The 21,219-nt window shown below is 42.9% G+C and overlaps 1 protein-coding gene across 3 annotated transcripts in view; it reads right to left on the bottom strand.

Moving 5' to 3' along the window:
- Nucleotides 1-15,154, bottom strand: part of MAPKBP1 (mitogen-activated protein kinase binding protein 1) — a 77,446-nt gene extending 62,292 nt beyond the window's left edge. For all 3 annotated transcript variants that reach the window (XM_043984654.1, XM_043984656.1, XM_043984655.1), the window contains exons 1-2: nucleotides 15,011-15,154; nucleotides 14,282-14,497 (exon numbers count right to left, since the gene is read on the bottom strand). In XM_043984654.1, the coding sequence (XP_043840589.1) occupies nucleotides 14,282-14,398 (117 nt within the window). In that variant the 5' untranslated portion in view covers nucleotides 14,399-14,497; nucleotides 15,011-15,154. The remainder of the gene's footprint in view (nucleotides 1-14,281; nucleotides 14,498-15,010) is intronic.
- Between the last annotated feature and the right edge of the window lie 6,065 nt (nucleotides 15,155-21,219).

Here is a 21,219-nt window from a genome sequence, read left to right as displayed (position 1 = left end):
AGTTGTTGATTATAATTTAAATAATTACATTCATGCTTGTTTTTAAGAAAACATTTATTTTTAACTAACAAAGTTACCTTTAGATGTGAAATGTGACTTGACCTATTTTTTTTTTAAGTTTTGCTGCTGCCTGTTGCTTTTACCACCACAGTAATCCTATGTCCCCTCCCTTTGGATAACACCATTATCCAAAGAACCCTGTGACAAAGAAAAACATCTAAGCATAACCAACTGGGTCTGGTGGCCTATTCCACTGTCCCTGTCTATAGTCCTTCACCTCTTTACTGAGAGGAGAGAAGAATATTCCATCATCTATTCTCTGGGACTGAGATCGCTCATCACAATTAATCAATCTGACTGCTTCTGAATGTAATTCGACCCTGATTTTTAAAAACAAAAAACAAAACATTCCATTCAGCTCAATATGAACTACATAAAACACTGGGTTGTGCTGACTCAGTATTCTCTTTGTTCATCCTGTTTATTCAAAGACTGGAAGAGAGCTTTTGACTTTTTAAAAGATGACTTCTTAATTTAGTATTAATTATTCCAAAAGAAGAAACCAGCTCTTCCTATACCTACGGAGCTGTCGCTGTTAAAAGCTAAATCATTATTTCAATATTCTCTGATCTATCCAGGTGTTTGAAATACTTCTATCAATTTGCTGGTGTGGTTTTCTTCAAAAAGTTCATGAGCAAAAATATTTTCTGAATGGGTCCATCCTTGGCCCTAGAATTCATTCTATAGTAGCTGCTGTTACAAAGAGATATTAACTGCTCATCTTCTCCAGTTAAGGTCCTGAGTACTGAGAACACTGGCAAGAAAATGAGCTGGAAATAGGTCACTGCTATTTACAGACAAAAGAACTGAGAAAATGAATAAAAGGTGGACACAGAAGAAGCTGTACTAAAAAGCACCGACCTGTTATAATAAGAAGTCGGGGGGGGGGGGGGGATGGTGGAATATGCCGCCAGAGGAGGAGAAAGTTCCCTGATAGCATGGAACCAAAACGCAAGTAGGTTTTGTTTACCTATTTTATATATCTATATACCCAGGGTCACAGAAAAGTTTCTCAGGCAAAAAGGGCTCACAAATGGAAAAAGTTTAAGAAGCCCTGCTCTAGAGGACCTTTACAACCTTGTCACGAAGGGAATCAAAGCAATATTCTAAAGTTCTAACCCTAAAGGCTCAACTGTTTTTCCTTAAAAAGGTACTGAAACTGTCACTGCAACTTAACTAACCCAGGAGAGTGAAGCTTACTTGAACCATATAGCTACTTGATGGTTTATGGAAAAAAGGCAGCAAGAAGAGTGGAGTCAAGAGCCTCTTGGGCTTCTGACCAGCAGACCAAAATGACCACAGAGACAACGTCCAAATGAATTAATCCTGTATCTTTCCATTCCGTAGCTATAAGTAAATCTCCTATTGTTAACTATTAGATGATCTTTGAAGATCTTGCTTTCTTCCTGTCTCTAACTTATCAAATCAGCATGAGACAAATATGGCCTACTACGTTTTGTTGTTGTTCAGTCGTTTCACTCATATCTAACCCTCTGTGACCCCATTTGAGATTTCCTTGGCAAAGATACTGGAATGTTTTGCTGTTTCCTTCTCCAGCTCATTTTACAGATGAGGAAACTGAGGCAAACAGGGTTTAAGTGACTTGCCTAAAGTCACACAGCTAGTAAGTGTCTCAGGCCAGCTTTAAACTCAGGTCTTCCTGACTCCAGGTCCAGCACTCTATTCACTGTGCCACCTAACTGCCCAGACTACTATATAAGCTGTTGGTTGGGGGTATGGGAAGAAGGGAGCCGGCAGACCCGCCAGCCTCTGAAGCTGGAGCAAAGACTAACTTCTGCACAAAAGGAGCAGCCTGAAGCTGCCGGCTTGGGGCCCAACTTCTCCCAGTCTTACCACCAGAGACATGCCTGGAGAGAGGAGCTAGTTCAGCCTCAAGTAAGTCCAAACTCTAAAGCCAACAGTTTCGAGGAGCGTCTTCAAGAACTAACTGCCATTAAGACTTCAGAGCCCCAAGCAGACCCCCCAGGGAAGACGAGAACAGCTTGTCTGCATGGGCTAACTCAGTTAGCACACTGGCTGTTTTTATGCGACCCCCACGCTAGGCAGGGCACCCTGTAATACCTCCAGACCTTGCTGCCCCTGGCATAGCCTGAAGTTAAGCCACAAGAGAAGCAGCTCAGAGACCCACACTTTTTTTTTTTTTTTTTTTTTTAGTGAGGCAACTGAGGTTAAGTGACTTGCCGAGGGTCACACAGCTAGTAAGTGTTAAGTGTCTGAGGCCGGATTTGAACTCAGGTACTCCTGACTCCAGGGCCGGTGCTTTATCCAGTGCGCCACCTAGCCGCCCCAAGAGACACACACTTCTCACCCGGTGTGAGGTCATTACACAGCAGCTGAAACTAGCAAGACGATCAAGCACATGCTCGGAGACTCTCCCTACACCAATCACCTGAGTGCCGCCCTCACCCAATTCACCCGGCTTAAGGGCTGCCCCTCCTTATTTGGTAGGACAGGGGAAGTCCCACTGCCACCCCTCTACGGCCTTTGCTGTTCTCGGAGCCACGACAAATGAAACCCAAACCACAAGTCTGATGGGGCAAAGAGCAGCAAGCCAAGGGAGCGGGAGGCGGGCGGGTGAAGGTTTGGGCTCCTTTTCCTACTCCCTGAAACCCAACTACCAACACTCCTATCATCCTCGGCGTGAGGAGCCTCAGCTCCAGTTTCCTCTATGGAAAATATCTGTTGTTTGGGCACCATTTATGTCTCATGGGAATTAAAATGGAAGCTCTGTGCTCTGTCCTGGGCACAGGCAGCAACAGAGGCCCAAAGAAGGAGAAGGCGGAGCAGCCTTGGCAGGAGAGGGTGCTCCACTTCTAACCTGGCTACTGAGGGACAGGAGAGTTCTCAGTTACCAAGACACAACGAGCGTGACTTCTGTCCAGATTCTTGGGACAGAGAAACAGCAACTGCTTGTGGTTTAGTCAGCTGGGAATCACACAGCTGCACTATGTCAGTGGCGCTTCCTTGTGCCCACGTGCCACACAGACCTAGCAGGCTGCACAGGCCTAGAAATGGGGGCATTAACTCAGGAAGACAAGGAGTTGGGTGGGGGGCAGGCAGAGAAAGCTGGTTAGGGAGGGAAACAAACCAGAGTGGATAATTGCTTTTAAATAGTTTTCAAAACTAGTAAACAGAATGAAGATACTTTTTCTTTATTTTTCTCCGAGGTTTTTTGGTCTGTGTTTTCTTTCACAGCATGACTTACATGGAAATGTGTTTTGCATGACTATACATCTATGTCAAATTGCCTGCCTTCTCAATGGAGGAGGGAATGTGGAACTCAAAATTTGAAAAAAGAATGTTAAAATTGTTTTTATGTTATTGGGGGAAAATTAAGTATTAAATTTTTTTTAACTAGTAAAAACCATCTTTTGGGAGCAGCTGGATGGTGCAGTGGATAAAGCCCCAGCCCTGGATTCAGGAGAACCTGAGTTCAAATCTGGTCTCAGACACTTCACACACTTACTAGCTGTGTGACCCTGGGCAAGTCACTTAACCCTCATTGCCCCACCCAAAAAAAAAGAAAAGAAAAGAAAAGAAAAATCTTTTAAGGGATAATGACAGGAAAAGGGCAAGGCAAGTAGAATAATCAAGTTGCTGCCTGGGTTTTTCAAATCCAACTTGTCAACAGGATAGCAGAACCAGAAACTGCAGCTACTTCACCAAATAGGGATTAGGAAATCAAGTAATATCAGCTATTCTGGTGATCAGTAACCATGACCTCCACATATAGTTCTGCAACTTATTAAATTCATTCAATGAAAATTTATTAAGCTCCTATTACATGCAAAACATTATGCCAGGGGCAGCTAGGTGGCGCAATGGATAGAGCACCGGCCCTGGATTCAGGAGTACCTGAGTTCAAAGTGCCTCAGACACTTAACACTTACTAGCTGTGTGACCCTGGGCAAGTCACTTAACCCCAATTGCCTTACAAAAAACAACAACAACAAAAAAAAACATTATGCCAGGCACCAGGGGAGATAAAAAAGATAAAGTCAATTCCTGCTGTCATGGAGCTCTGTCTCATAGGCAAATAAAACCTACATACAAATAATACATTCAGTGCACTGAAAAGCACAACTGAAGCACTAGGTAAGGCCTGGGGGTAAGGAAAAGACCACAGCTAATCTTTCCTTCCCCTTATTCCACACAGCAGAATTCTTGTTCTTGCGGCACCCCTTCCTAACACACACACACACACACACACACACACACCCCTTTAATCCAAATGATACCCACATGTAGACTTCTATTCTCCAAAAAGTCACTGTAATGGTCACAGTAATTCCAATATGGCCATCTGGGTCCCTAGAAATTCAGACCTCACAGAGGAGAGCTGGGAACCTGGCCAGGGCACTTTAAGATAGGCAGATGGAAGGAAGTTAGGTAGTCCAGGGAACTCGAGTGTAAAGTGATTTTTTCCTAAAGCATACATCTGACCATGTTACCCTCCGTGCTCAATAAAATCCAATGGTTCCTTATTACTTCCAGGATCAAATATGAAGTCCTCTGGTGGGCACTTCAGGCTCTTCACATTTAAGGCCCTTTCCTGCCTCCTGAATCTTCTTTCAAATCTTTGTCTTCTCTAAGCACTCTACCATCCAGTGACATTGGTCTCCTTCCTGTTCCTCGAACTCTTAGGCTCTTTTCCATCCTCATGCACTGGCTATCTCTGCTTGCCTGGAATATTCCCTTCTCACTTCCCCCTCCTGACAGCCTTAGCTTGCTTCAACACCTAGCTCAAATGGCACCTTCTGCCATCTCCTAAGCCACTTAAGCCTTCCTCTCTAGGGTTACTTTCCTTCCTTTTACTCCATATATCCGTGCATGTGCACGTGCAATATTTACATGTTGTTTCCTCCATCAGAATGTAGTAAACTCCTTGAAGGCATTCATTCATTTGTATTTTTGCCTTTCTTTGTATCCTAGTGCTCAGCACAATGCCTGATAAGTAAATCCTTCTTTATTAATATTCCAATCTAGATGTACACAGGAGCCTTCAGTATCAAGTATGTGTGCCAAAATTTCTAAGAAAGAAGACTGCAAGACCAGAACTTAGTCATGTAGCATCACAGAAGACCATTCCAAGATCTTCAAGTGAAAGACTTCAGTAGGAATGAAAGGAACAAGAGTGACAAATAACAAAATATTCAATTTCATTCCAGCCTTGGAGGTGAAGATAAGGGTCAGCAGGGCAAATACAATAACTGAAGATTAGAGAAATCTTTTCTCTACAGAAACTGGAAGGGAAAGAAAGCACTACAGAAGTTCTCTCTGAAATGGAAGGGATAGAATTTGTTGCTTAGATGGCCAAGAGAAGTTAGCCAATACCCCCAAGTACATTCTTTAAATGTCCTTCAATACCAGGGGAAAATATTGTGGCCAATCCAGTAATGAAGACCTTGCTGATACAGTCACTGGCAAAAAGTAAACCAAAACTTGGAAAATCTGAACATATGAAAATACCAGTCCTATGGACCCACACAAGATCCTGTTTCACACATTCACCACTTTTCTAAGAGGGAAAAGTGAGAAGCATAGAGCTAGAATAAGAAATAATATGTGTATTTCTTAGATCTTCCCCTAATACCCTACTCTGAAACCTAACAGTATTCTGCTTTGGGGCTATGCTATTAAAACACAAGTTCTGGCAGGTCCCTACAGAGAAGGCAAGGATGAGTACAGGTCCAATGAGAGACCTTATATCTGTAATCTGTGGACTAGCCTACCTAAATTTGGTGGGTGTTGCCAGCAGACTGGTTTCCAAGTGCCAAATAATTTTTTTCGCACCTTAACTCACAAAGTCTAAATTGTAGAGAGGTTATAATCTGCTTCAGTGGAAGAAATAACCCCATACAAGAAGTTCATGAAACCAAGCATTAAATTAGGCAGTTGAAATATGAATACAGACACAAATGCGAATGCAAACTTCCAAAAAGATGATCCTTGGCAACTCAATCCTATATCCAAGATGCTAAGAACTGTGTTATTTAGGAAGAGACAAAGAATCTAGAAGTGCCAAGCAACAGATTATGGCACCTGGAGAAACAGGGCATAGGGCAAATGACATAGAACAAATCAAATTCAAAACACTCATAGCACTTCAATTTTTTTCTATTATAATTACTGTCTAAATGAAGTGAAACCAAGATGTACTCTAGGGAAAGATATAAAGACAAGGATTCCTAGGAAGTTTGTTTTGAATTAACATGAGGCCTGAAAGAAAACTGCCAAATGCAGTTTTCCAAACAAAGGTAGTGTGATAAGAGCAAGAAGTCTAGCTTTGCACTCAGAGGGGTGGGTATAGAGAGCAAGATAAAGCCTTATCTCTGCTAATGTTTTCATGAGTAAGAAAATAAGAATGTAGATGTAGGCAACTAATAGGAGAGAGAAATATCAGTGGTCTCCAAAGATATTAGAAATCTCTCTATAGGAAACCAAACTGTGACCCATAGCATTTGCCCTAATTTACAGTGGGGAATTTGGAAAAGAGCAATGTTGTTAATTCCTAGTGTGACAGAAGCCAGCAGACCAGGGAAGGGTTTATAAGCCAATTTGTGACTCTAAACGCCTATGCTATTTTAGGTAGCAGAGGAAAAGGTATTAGGTCCTAATGAAAGAAGAAGAGCCTCCCAACTCTGCTGAGACTCATTCTGAAGGCTAATCAAGACATCAATAAAAAGGCCAGGAGACAATTTCCTTTTTAGAACATTTGTCTTGAAGAGGTTAAAACATTCTACAAGTAAGAGAGAAACAAATTCAGAAAGAGCTTGTCCAAGGTCACATAGAGAAGAAATTCAGAGTCAGAGCTGCTGGCAACAGCGAAGTCTCAACTTTGTCTCCTGTTCTAGTCAATAGAGCAAAAAAGGCACAGGATTGGACCCTGATCATGAGACACAGAAAACTACCAACTGAGCCCCTAGGGAATTGGGTAGTAAAGCACTGACTGAATCAGCATAGTGAAAATTGAACCTGACCAAAGGAATTACTGCAGAGTTCATTATTCCTATCCCCCCAGGAAGCTATCGCTGAATTATTAAAGCTCCTAGTGCCAGGTCTGAATCTAGGTCATTCAAAGTCAAATGACCATTATATGCTCTAGACCAAGAGTTCTTAACTGGGTCTGCTGATACATTTCTGAGGGTCTGTGAACATGGCTGGGGGGGAAAATTATATCTTTATTTCACTAACCTTTAGTTTCCTTTGTGATCCCATGTATTTTATTTCATGTATTTAAAAACACGTCTCTAAGCACTTTTACAAATATTATCTTATTTGACCCTCACAACAACCCTGTGAAGTAGGTACTATAATTCCCAATTTACAGCTGAGGAAACTAAGGCAGACAGAAGTTAACTGACTTGCTCTGTGTAGCTGGATTTGAACTCCAGTCTTCCCAACCCCAGGCCCAGTGCTCTCTCCATTGCATTACCTAGCTGCCTCAGAGAAGGAGTTTATAGGCTTCAGACTATCAAAGGGGTCCATGACACACAAAAAAGGGCAAGAACTTTTGCTTCAAGACCTATCCCTGTCAGGGCAGCTGGGTGGTGCATTGATCCTGGGCAAGTCACTTAATCCCAATTGCCTCACCAAAAAAAAAAAAAAAAAAAAAAGACCTATCACTGTCATAGGGACTTTCCAGAGTAGTTACAATCATGTCCATCTAGGAAAAATACCAAGAGACACTGTGGCATAGTGAACAGTGGAGGGACATGAAGTCAGAAGATCTGGGTATAAATCTCACCACGAACACAGACTAGCTGTGTGATCGATCAAGTCACATCATCCCTCTTTGTCTGTACAATGAAGCAGTTGGACTCAATGACCCTTAAGGTTATTGAGCTCTTCTCTAAATCTGTAATCCTAAGGTTAATAATACCTAAAGTAGCTACCCTCTGGGGTTCCAGTCAGATAATGTACATAAAGTGCTCTGCAAACTCTAAAATTGTATAGAGTATCATTCCGATACCTTGTCAATGACACAATACTGTTAGAGACACTCAAAAAGAGGATTCTTACTGGGAGGACCCAACTAATGAAATGCCAATTCTGGGGGCAACTAGGTGGCGCAGCGGATAAAGCGCTGGCCCTGGATTCAGGAGGACCTGAGTTCAAATCCTACCCCAGACACTTGACACTTACTAACTATGTGACCCTGGGCAAGTCACTTAACCCTCATTGCCCTGCAAAAAAAACCCAAAAACACCCCCCCCCCAAAAAAGAAACTCCAATTCTGGACTCAGGTGATAAACTAGTAACATGAGCCCAGCCATCCAACAAGTTGGGAGGGTTTTGAAGATTAGAATGCTTCCATCACCAGAGAGCAATAAGATTCCAGAGTTTCATTAAGTAGTTTTAGGCACCAAGTAATAAAATAATCAGTAATAACCTAAATAAAGCTATTTCAAACATGAAACCCACAACCCCTTCTTGAAGATATGACTAGGTTTAAATACCACCCTATAATTCTGAGAAAATTAAATCATAATGAAAAGTTATGTTTGGAAACATAAGACTAAGGCTGGGATGGCACTTAACTTAATTTCCCTGAGTCCAGGAAGGATAGCACTTAACCAGAGCCAGATTAATAGCTTTTTTTTTTTTAACAGAATTAAGGTCTTTAATAGGGGCAGAGGAGTTATAAATCGGAGTATCACAAAGCAAATTGCTAGGAATGCCCCAAAATGAGGACTGGGGGCAGGGTTTATAAAGGGTAACAGAATAGAGCTATGACTGGGAGGTCCACAAATAATCAGAAGCTAGAATTGACAAAATCTGGTCAGTCACAAGCAATACGGAAATGGAGAATAGGTGAGGAACAGTCAGGTCTTGGGAAATTGTCGTTGTCATTTCCTCCTCTTGGTCTAGACAAATTCTAGAACTCCATTGATGACCAAAAAATAGTGCCAAGAGTCCAATGTAATAATAGCTCTTTTTTTATACACTGCTCTTCTCTGTATACTCCACAGTGCTTCACCCAACAACTTGAACATAATAGACGTTCGCTAAACTTGTTGTGACGATATCTGAAACCCATCATATCCGAAAGCAAGCTCGTCATCTTCCACCCTAAACAAGTGTCCTTACCCAATTTTTTCATGACCATGAGTAGCTACACAACAGCATCTAGGTCCTCTTGGTTCACATTCTCCAATAAAGTTTTTAATTCTTCACCTCCACCTTGGTCCCCACATCCAAACCACATGAAGGTGTGTAGACCTTTCTCTGGAATGCTTCTTAGATCCCTCCTTTCCGTTTTTACAGGTTAGTACTCTAGAGCAAATTCTAGTCAAATTTTATGCCTGAATTAGTAAAGGAAAAAAAAAAGGTTTTCTAGCCATCTCTCTTCTCTCAAATACCATTTTTACTACATCCTAAAAATGGCCATGTTCCATTGTCCCCAATTCCCTATTGCAAAGGTGGGGAGCCTTTTTTTCCACTAGAGAGCCAAGAGTAGTTACAAAAGGTCCCTTTCAAGCCAGCTGCCTATGTAATTATATGCACAATAATCAAAATCAAAATTCCAGTTTCTATTTGTCTAGATATGTATGCGAAGTTTATGCTAACATGCAATATGATGGCATTGAGAGTCACTAAAAGGAAGGTGTCCCATCCTTGTCCTATTGAATAAAATTTAAATGCTCCACACTGGGGAAAGGTCTAAAAGGCTCTTCTATTCAAGCACCCTTTAACTCCTCCCCACAATTTCAGCAACTTCATTTTTGTTTGTTTGTTTGTTTTGTGGGGCAATGAGGGGTTAAGTGACTTGCCCAGGGTCACACAGCCAGTGTCAAGTGTCTGAGGCTGGATTTGAACTCAGGTCCTCCTGAATCCAAGGCCAGTGCTTTATCCACTGCGCCACCTAGCTCCCCCCATCTTCATTTTTCTATTACTCTCCTACAAAGATGCTTCCCTTGTCCCAAGCTGATCCTGTTATTCCCTACCCATAATTCAGCTGTCTGTTCTGTCCATAGCTTTCCTTTCTTCTTGGAATACTCTCTCCACTTTTGTCACCCAATGTCCTTCATCTCCATATAATCTTTTTCAAAATTCAGTCTCCTTGAAGAAGCTTGCCATGTTTAATATTCAATTCCATTTTCCTCCAGCCTACATCCTATGCTCATTTGCATTAACTAATAGAACTAATCCATCTGAAGAACACTTTGATAAACTCTCTCCAGCGAGTACATCCTATATCTTTCTGACTAAACTGGAAGCACCGAGGAAGAGGGCTGCTAGATCTTCTATTACTTTTGTAACACTTTACAGAGCTCCCATTACATTTCTTTTTTGGGGGGTGGGGGGTGGGGCAATGAGGATTAAGTGACTTGCCCAGGGTCACACAGCTAGTAAGTGTTAAGTGTCTGGAGGCTGGATTTGAACTCAGCTCCTCCTGAATCCAGGGCCGGTGCTTTATCCACTGAGCCACCTAGCTGCCCCTGCTCCCATTACATTTCAAAACACACAGTGTGGACGCTCATATTCTCACTGATTGAGCCCAAGTAGCTAAAAAGACAACTTAACTGAAAAAAATCAGTCTTCAGTTCTATTCCTTATTATAACACCAACTCTGAAACTGGGAAGATTTTTTGGCTTTCAGAAGCTTTTACAGAACCCACACAGGTTTCTCCAGAGTAGAGCAATTGCTTGGCATCTCAGCTTTCTGATCAAAGAAAACTCAGAAGCAGGTGGCAATATTTATTTTCTCCTATGCTGAATTCTCTGTATTTAAGTGGTCCGGGAATCAGAAAAGATTCCCTTGGTTGGCTCTGCTTCCAAAGTTGAATGGAACATTCAAGTTTCAGATAAAGTAGAGCAGAGCCACAGGTCCTGCTAGAGGTAGGATCCAAAAGGAGATAAATCCATATCACACTGGCTATTATTTTGTTCAGTCACTAATTTTTACCTGTCAGTGGGCTGTTCCTCTAGCATGTAGATGAGCCCATGTAGGAAGTAGAGAACAGTCTTCCTTCAGTATTTATTTCAAAATCATTTAAAATCCCACTTGGGCTGATCTATGCAATGCTACAAAATGGCTATTTTCACTGAGTTACCAGAGAAGCAACATGTGGATTGTATATTCCTTCTGATTTCTCATTCCTTCTCATTCTGAAAACATGAAAGTACAGGGTCCCATTATTCCCATCTTTAAATTCTATTTTAGAACTAATCCCACAAGCACCACTAGAGTTCTCCCAGTAGTCAATCACCATTAACACCTAATCTATCAAGATAGCTCACCAGCTCCTGGTATTTCAGAAGTTGTTTGGATAATCATGATACTCTCAATATAAATATGGAATCTTAGTCAAATTTTTTTTAAAAGTCTTAAGCAAATGCCTGAGCTAAAAGGCTGTTTTTCAAACCAGCTGATGGACCCTTGTCTTTAGGAATACAGTCACCCCAAAGCAGCAGCTATTCTTTTAGAAACCAAAGACCTTTCCAAAAATCCCTGCTCACTTAAATCATTGCCTCACCCTTTGTCAAAGGCACACAAACTTCACTAAAATCGTGTTTCCATTATCATGTGACTCTAGGTTAGGGAAAGCTACAATAAGATTCCTGTTTGGAAATGTGGGTTTCCAAGATCTGTATTGAATTCTCCTCCCTGAACCAGAAAACTGCAACTTTCATAGAGCTTCCTAACTTCAAGGGCAAAAATGGAACCAGCATCCCTCTACTTGCTGACTATATAAAGTCCTCCAAATTCCATTACAGACTACAGACTCATTTTTTAATTAAAAAAAAAGTGTTAATTTAGAATTTTATTTTCCCAAATTATATGTAAAAACAAATTTTGACATCAATATTTAAAACTTTGTGTTCCCAATTCTCTTCTTCCCTCCCTCCCCACACCCCCACCCCAGAACTCAAGCAATTCAATATAAGTTATACATGAGTAGTCATGCAAAACATTTCCACATTAGCCAGGTTGTGAAAGAAAACAGACAAAAACAAAACTTCAGATAAAGAAACTAACAAAAAAAATTATGCTTCAATCTGTATTCAGATACCATCAGCTCTTTCTCTGTAGATGGAGTGCATTTTTTATAAGTCCTTCAGAGTTGTCTTGGATCACTGCATTGCTGAAAATAACCAAGTCATTCACAGCCTATCATCTTACGATATTGCTGTTATTTTGTATATAGTACATTTCACAATGCATCAGCTCATGTAGGTCTTTCCAGGTTTTTCTGATAGCATCCTGCTCATCATTTTTATAACAGTAAACTACATTTACATAGTACTTTAAAGAGAGATTTCCTTACAATAAACCCACAAGGTTGATTATTGCAACAACAGTAAAAGATAACATTTATAACCTTATACCTGACAGAGAATTTTCTTCACAATAGCCCAGCAAAGTAAAGACCATACTTATCATCATCATTATTAATCCATCTACATCTTCATCAATCCTCATCATCATTCAATCCTCATCAATACAATCAATCATCATCATCTTACATTGCTCTTGCCTCTGCTTCAGAATTTTTTTCAGTTACTATTGCTGTTTCCCTCCATCCTTTTCCCTCCCCATGATATTTATTCCATTTTCTTTCACCCTATCCCTCCTCAAAAGTGTTTTGCTTCTGACGGCCCCCTCCCCCAATCCGCCCTCCCTTCTTTCACCTTTCACCCCTTATCTCCTTCACCTCCTACTTTCCTGCAAGGTTAAATAAATAGATTGCTATACCCAATTGAGTGTGTATGTTATGTCCTCTGAGCCAATTTGGAGGAGAGTAAGGCTCACTCACTCACCCACACCTTCCCTAGAGACTTCTTTTTAAATGTTGATCATTCCCAAGCTCCAAGGATCTACACCAGCATTTCTAAGGATAACACAACATTCATAAAAATCCTATCTAAAAAAGTAAGCAAACGAGATATTAAGACCATAGAGCTAGAAGGAACCTCAGGACCCCTCTAACCTGAGACCCCTTCAATTTACAGATAAGAAAAACTGGGGCTTAAGAAAGTATAAGTGATTTGGTCAAAGGTCCAACAAAGTAGAGCTGGTTGGGATCGAATCTACATTTATACTGACAATAGCAAACTGCAGTGGAGAGCCACAAATCCCCAAACTACATCGGTATAGAAACTTGGGATTAGTTTCTTTGCTAAAATACACAGAAAGGCTGTTTACCCACTACTAAGTCCAAGTAAGGTTCTCCTCAGGCACAGGGATCTGAACAGAGCTCTCTTTAAACTCTACCACACTGGATAGTGCAGCACTAAATCACTGGCTGCCAGGATTGCTCGCCCAATGAAGAGATGCAGGCAAAGCAATAAAAACGTAGCTGTCTCAAAACACCTCTCCCTGTGGCAGTCCTCTGCCTCACAGAGCTGTTGTGTTTACAGGCCTAATAAGACACAAAAACCTAATCTGATCCTGTGGAAACAAAGCTCTGGTTTCCCTCAGGGATCAAACTTCACTCTACTTGGGCATTCCCAAGATTGTGGAGTCCAGCAACTGTGTCCAGCACATGAACCAGAACTTGAAACAAAACGAAAACAGAGGGAAGAAATAGGACTAACTTCAAGGCTTAACTCCTAGGATCCTTTTGCAGCCAAAGATGTTGCCCCATTCAGAACCCTCCCCTCCTCAAGGTTTTGAAATGAAACAACTACACTTTCCTGGTAGGTAGCAAGGGGGCTACTTCCAGTTTCTGATGGGTATCAACCCCATTATATCAGCAGAAACCAGGCAGACCCCTTAACATTTTCCTTTTGTTCAGAATTTCTACCAAAGCTGACCAGTTTCGTTTATGGTTCAGCATTAATAAATTTGCCTTCAGTTTTAAGGATGTTACCAAGGAGAGTACCTGAAATCCAAGCCAAACCCCCAGGCTAAATGTTTTCATAATCCTCTTCCTGCTGCTATGAATTCTCACCTGCTCATCAGCAACCCTCCGGGAGGACTCGGCATTAGTCACGGCGCAGTTTCCAAAAGGGCACACAAGCTACCACTATCCCCTCCCAGGAAGGGAAACTGAGTCACGGCAGGACAAGTAGCTTACCCAAGCACAATGAATCTGTAGTGAGGCTATGACTGGAAATCAGAATGCCTTACTCCCACCTATCTTCTCTGATCTCTTAAGTTTCCCCTTCACCCTCCCCTCCCCTCCCCCTCCCCTCCCCTCCCCTCCCCCTCCAATGCTCTTCTTCTTCCTCCAGAAATTGAACCAAACCTCACCTTGGTGCTGATATCCTCCCTCCGGTTACCGGCTTTGCTCCTGCGCAGTTTTATGGATGGGGACCTGAGCAGGTTCTTGATCCGGCTGGTTATGGTGGAGCCTTCCACAGACATCATGGTGAGGGATCCCCGAAGGGCGCAGGGGCTCAGGCGGATCCCCGGCCTCGGCACGCGCTCCTCAATCCATGGGGTCTTCCGATCTGCCCCAGCACCGACCTAGATAGGCGAGGGTCATTACATCAGCCCGGCCCTGGCCTGGCTCTGCGGTTCTTTACATGCTACATCCTCGGCTCCCCGTGGGCTGCTAACACGGCCAGGAATGAAAACGGGGAGGAAAAGGGGAGAAGCCCCAAAATTGGGAGAGGGAACAGGACGTCAGGCCCACCCATCCATCCGTACGATCGGGAAGGGAGCGGGTGGGACTGGCCCGGCGGGAGCCCGGGGTGATTCCCTAGAATATTCCCATGGCAACGCGCGGTAAGAGGTGGGGTGAGGGGGGCGCAGAGCTGAAGGGAGGGAGCAGCGGAGCCGGCCGGGACAGCCCGGAGACCCCGACCTCAAGCGCCGGCGGCTCGCTCACCTCGGTCTCCAGTCCCCCTCCCCCTCCTGCCTCCCCCCCCGACCCCGGTCCTGCCTCTTTTCCGCCCCCTCTCCCCTGGCTTCTCCAGAGTCCCCGGCCTCCAGTCAGAGGACCCCCCCCCCCCACCCAACTCTGGGATCCCGCCTCACCAGTCCCGGGAGCCGGAGACCGTCCCGTTCGAAGATCCCTCGGGCATCGCGCTCGCAACTCCAGCTTCGCCGCAACTGCGGCTACAGGCAGCTATGGCGGCACGGACGGCTCAAAACGCGAAAGGCGGCCGAGGCCGCGACTTGCTCCCCGGGGGAGGAGCCACCTGAAGGGGCGGGGCCACCAGGGAGGGGAGGGGGGGGCCAGTCGTGAGGGGCGGGGCCATCAGGGAGAGGCGTGGTCTCCTCCTGGCTGGGGAGGAGGAGGAGTTGCGGAGGCGGGGTTTGAGGGTAGAGACCAGGCTTGAAAGGGCGGAGCAGGAGAGAGACTGGACCCAGGCTGGAACGTTGAATAAACTGTTCCTGGGAGTCTTACGTCCGAGAATGCAAGAGTGGGAAGAGACCTTAAAAGTCCATCTGGGCATTCTCTTATTTTATAGGGAAGGAAACTGAGGCCTAGAGAGAAGTAGGTAGGTGTCTGAGATTTGAGCAATAGACGGCAAGATACAGTGTCTACACCCTTTGGGGCACTAAAGCCACAGTTTGCTTAAACGCAGGACCCACCTCGAAAGCAAACCCCTCACCTCTTCATTCCACGCCTGGAGAGGCAGAACCGGTCCCTGAACGCGGAATAAGCTGAAACTGGGAGTCCAGTCGATAAAGGGAGGTTCGTAGGACCTTGGCTTCTGGGTCGGGGGTGTGGGGGGAGTTGGAAGGGGGCTTGCTACAAACGTAGTGCGGTCTTAGTGGTAACGGATGAATTTTGCACCCCACGTGTATGGACTGCAGCCTTGTCTTTATTATTTAAAAAAACTGTTGAGTCTCTTCAATTTAGGACTCCAGGCTGAAGCAAACTTTTCGAGCCTGTAGTAGATGACGTCATAAGACAACGGGGAATGAAACCGTCCATCCTCCTCCCGAAGCTTACTACCAAAAGCTGGAATTTAAAGGGCTTGGAACCGACCCACCGACGGCCCGGGCTATACTCCTCCGATCTGAGATAGTTCCTCGGCCAATCGTGATCGGGTTGACCTGTCCATATTTGCATAGGGCCTCCAGAGAGGCCAAAATGAGGGACTACAGAAACGTCCTCGTTGTTGGGTCTTTGGCTATAAGATTTAATTGGCGGGGACAGCTAGGTGGCGCAGTGGATAGAACACTGGCCCTGGATTCACGAGGACCTGAGTTCAAATCCGACCTCAGACACTTGACACTTACTGTGTGACCTTGGGCAAGTCACTTAACCCCAATTGCCTCACCAAAAAAACCCTAATTAATTGGCGGTTTGATGAGTCTAGGAGTCCCTGTACCTAGAGCTTACCCAGGGGGTAAAACATGCTATTAGGACCTTCTATACTGCTGCTTTTTTTTTTGGGGGGGGGGGAGGTGGTGGTAACACGCTAGAAAAGATTTACTCTAGGCAAAATTAAGCACTATTTGATTTCATACTATTTAAATCAACCAACAAGCATTTATTAAGCATATTATGTACCAAGTACTAGATAGGAAACAAAAGGAAAAGAGGAAAACAGAGGATGAGAAACATGGAAACAACAAACTTGGACAGACCAAGAGATAGTGGAGGATAAAAGGGTCTGGTCTGGGGTGGAGGTCACACAATTGAACAACATTGTCAAGTACTGGAGATTAAAAAAAAAAGAAAAACCCAAACATATATACACAAAAGCAATAGAGAGGCTGGCCAATGAGCCAAGAAGACCTGCCTCTGTCATACTCAGAGTGTGACCTAGGGCAAGTCAATGTCATTCCTGCTCTCTCAGGTTATATATTGTAGAAGAGATCTTCTAAAGAAAGAAGCCCTTGAAGGAAGCTAGAGATTCCTAATAGCTTGAGGTGGGGAAGAAAAACCAAAAAGCATTTATTAAACACTTTTTGCCAAGCACTGAGCTAAGCCCTCACGGAAACAAATTTTAATGGGAGAGGCAACAAATATGGGGGACTGGTGATAAGGGAGGGACATTTTGGTAGGGAAATTATAGGGAGGGTCTATGGAGACTTCGGGGAGTAAATTGACACACCCTTTCCAGGCATAACAAGAACTGATTTGCTTTTCATTCCAAAACTAGGAAAGTGAGGCCAGAGTAGTCTAACTGCTCCTGAGATGGTCTGACCTAGATGGAGTTGGCAATTGAGGCAACCACCAATTAGCAATCATTCTCCAGGACAAAAGTTCCAGGCATAAAAGGGTAAAGTCCTCCAGAGTTTGATTTCTGCATCTTGGCCTGCATGTTGTCCTGGGGAGTAAAGTAAGTGGGTAGCATTCCAGGAACAGTGTAAAGGCACAGAAACACATGGAATGATATACCTAGGAAACATAAAAGTAATACCATTTGGCTGAAGTGTAGAGTTCATAAAGGAAAGGGAGGGACAGGAATTATGTGGAGAGAGAATATGGATGCACAAGAAATACCATATTTTAAAAGGATATGTTCAGAAGATGGAAGCAGGCTGGTAACAATAAATATAAGATTAGGCTGGTAGTAGTGTTCAATCTCAGGATGAGCTGAGGCAGGTGAGAAAAGATAAAGATAGCAAAAATAAGAGGGTTTTTTGTTTATTTTTTTAAATAGTTATACTGGAGGAAGAGAAAGATCATAGAGTGGGTAGGACTTATGGTTGGGGTGTATAGGATGATTATAACTGACAACAAAGAGAGCTACTCAATCCTTCTTTTGTTTGTTTTCTCTGTCAAGGAGAATGACCTTTGTACTGGAAGTAACAAAACAAAAATAACTAACAGGAAGCTACTACCCATTGATGTGGGATGGAATTTGGGGTCAAATTGATTGTGAGTCGTCCCAAAAGAATTACAAGACTCAGTGACTCAGTTTCCCAAGTTTTATTGCAATACTGTGGATGACCACAGGTGGAGAACCAGAAAAGTGGAAAGATCTCTCGAATAGTGAAAGAAAAGTTATATTTATAGTATAGATAAATCTCATTATAATATTCTCCACCTAGGGGTGTTACAAGGGAGGGCTTATCCTAATTTGGAGTTCCTGGGGTCCTAAGCCAACCCCTGAGGTGGGTACCTTTTTCAGTGGAGGTGTGTTTTGGGAGTTTACATGTCATAAGGTGAATCTGGGGACAAATTTGGCCTTTTCTGCGCATGTCTTTCTGATTCCCATGGCTAGTTTCAAAATATAATCATTTTTCTTTAGAATTTCTATAGCCATGTCATTTTAGTCTAAGGTCATCATGGCCTCTCTCCCTCTGTTCCCATTATGGACACTGTGATTTCTGTGGGTACAAGAACCTAGTATAAGATATCCATTAACTGGGGTCTGACTCCCTTTTAGAGATAATATCTGAATTATAGCTTGGGTCTTGGGTTTTTCTATTAACCCTTTTTTGCCTCCTACATCACCATGGGGAGAAAGTAAAAGGCTACCTAGTTGCCTTTGATGAATTCAGGTCACCTGAAATATATGAACTACATCCTCAGGTACTGAAAGAATTAGTGGATGTGATTTCTGAAAGATCATGGAAAACAGGGGAAGATACTACGACCCTAGGGAAAGGTAAATGCCTTGATTAAAAAAAAAGTTAAGAAAATAAGAGTGTGAAAACTGTATGTGCCAGTGACCTTGACTCCCATTACTGGGGAAAATCTCAGAGATGGTTAATAGAAATCCAGAAAAGACAGCAATGATTACAAAGAGCTAATGTAGCTTTGTTAGTGATGTCAGATTAAATGTGTTTCATTTTTTTATGCTGTTACTGAATCTATGAGCAGCTAGGTGGCACAACAGAGCACTGGGCTTGGAATCATATTCTTGAGTTCATATCCACCTTCAGACCCTAACCATGTGAACTTGGGCAAGTCACTTAACCCTGTTTGCTTTCAGTTCTTCATGTGTAAAATGAACTAGAGAAGGAAATGGCAAACCACTCCATTATCTCTGCCAAAAACAAACCAAATAGGGAGCAGCTAGGTGGCGCAGTGGATAAAGCACTGGCCCTGGATTCAGGGGGACCTGAGTTCAAATCTTGAACCCAGACACTTGACAAGTACTAGCTATGTGAGCCTGGGTAAGTCACTTAACCCTCATTGCCCTGCCCCCCCCCAAGCCAAACCAAACCAAACGGAGTCATAAAGATGGACATAACTGAACATGTTGGGGGCGGGAGAAGAGAGGATAAGAAGGGGGAGAGAGAGAAAGGGAAGGGGGTAGAGAGTTGACCAAATCTTTAGCAAAGTATTTTGTGGACTAAACAATAAAACAATTAGATGGCTTTAGAACTGGCTAAGTGGATGTATTCAAAGAGTAGTCAGTAATAGTTAAATATCTACCTGGTAGAAAGTCTTCAGTAGAGTGTCCTAGGGCTCTGTGCTTGGCCTTGTGCTATTTAACATCTTTATCAATGACTTAAATAAAGGTAGAGATGGAATGGTCATTAAGTTTACAGAAGACACAAAGTTGGATTTGATAAACTGGTTGATGGTCATATTCAGAAGAGCCTGACAGGGTAGAGCACTAGGCTGAACGTGATAAATGTAAAGTCTTAACAATGGTTCAAATAATCTACACCACAAGTATAGGATGGGGATAGCATGACTGGATAAAATTTGCCTGAAAAAAATTGCATGTTTTAATGCACTGCTAATGAGTCAGCAATGTGATATGGCAGCCAAAAAAGTATAATCTTGGGCTTAAAGAGCAGTCATAAAGAGGTGATTTTTTTTTTCTTATACCTTGCCCTGGTTAGACCACATCTATAGTATTGAGTAATTCTGGGGATAATGGTTTAAGAATGACATTGATAAAGTGGAGATAATGCAGAGCTGGGGATACTTTGCCTACAGAAGAGAACACTTAGGGGTAGGTGATAGCTGTGTTCATGTACATGAAAGGCTGTTAGATGGAAAGGGTTAGGTTTGTTCTGTTTGGCCTTATACAGCAGAAAGAGTAATGGCTGGATGTTGCAATGAGATAAATTTAGGCTGAGTCAGGAAAAACTTTCTAACAATTAGAACTGTCCTGGAATGTGGAAGGTTGTAGATTCCCTCTCACTGGAGGTCCTCAAGTAATAATAGCTACTTTTTATTTAATGCCTTAAGATTTGCAAAGCACTTTATATGTTACCTCCTTTCATCCCCAGAACCCAGTGAAGTTAGATACAATTATTCCCATTTTACAGAGAGAAACTGAGGCTGAGCAGCTAAATGATTTACCCAGTCATTCAGCTGGTTAGTATCTGAAGTAAGATTTGAGCACAGGTCTTCCTGATTCCAAGTCCAATGCACCCCCTAGCTGACCAAGTAGAAACTGTAGGTTTGTCTACTTGTCAGGAATATGATAAGGATTCCTTTTCGGGTATAGGTTGGACTGACTATATGGTCACTGCAGTTCCTTCAAACTCTATAATTCTGTGAGTGATTTGTAATCAACCTGGAAAAATTGGCCAGAGCCAGATTGAAAAGGGCTTTAAATTCTGAACTGAGTTTGTATTTTATCTCGAAAACAACAGGAAACCACTGGAACTTCTGGAGCAGGGAAGTGACATGGCCAGTCTTGTGCTTTAGCAATTTCAGTTTGGTAGCTATGTAGAAGATGGATTGGAGAGGGAAGGAACTAGATAAAGGCAGACTAATTAGGAAGCTACAGGCAAAGGAGGGATCAGTTAGAAGGCAAAAGGTGATGAGATCCTGGACTAGTGTGGTTGTGGTGACTAGAGAAAAGGGGACAGATGTGAGAGTTGTCGGAGAAGCAGAGTCAATAAGACTTGGCAAGTGATTGAATGTGGGAGTGAGAGGAGTCAGGGTTGACTTCCAGGTTGCAGACTCATGGATTGGAAGAATAGTGGTACCCTTGACAGAAATAGCGTTAGGAAAAAAAGTAGCTTTAGGGAGAAAGCTCTTGTCTGGATGTGTGGAATTTGAGATCTGGACATCGAGGTGAGAGATCCAGCTGACAATGAGAAAATCAAAACTAGAAATCAAGAGTTGAAGGTGGTTTGTGTAAATTTCAGAGTTATCTGCATAAAGATGACAGTTGACCCTTTGATCCTGGGCAAGTCACTTAATCCTCACTGCCCCGCCCAAACCCCCCTCCCCCAAAACAAGATGACAGTTGAATTTGTTTCTTGTTCAGTCGTTTCAGCTGTTTCTAACTCTTCATGACACCATTTGGGGTTTCTTGGCAAAGATCCTGGTTTGCCATTTCCTTCTCCAGCTCCATTTTTTTTTT

This window comes from Dromiciops gliroides, chromosome 2, assembly GCF_019393635.1.
Source record: "Dromiciops gliroides isolate mDroGli1 chromosome 2, mDroGli1.pri, whole genome shotgun sequence".
Taxonomy (NCBI): Eukaryota; Metazoa; Chordata; class Mammalia; order Microbiotheria; family Microbiotheriidae; genus Dromiciops; species Dromiciops gliroides.
Note: the sequence above shows the minus strand (reverse complement) of the source record. Positions and strands in the feature narration are given on the sequence as shown.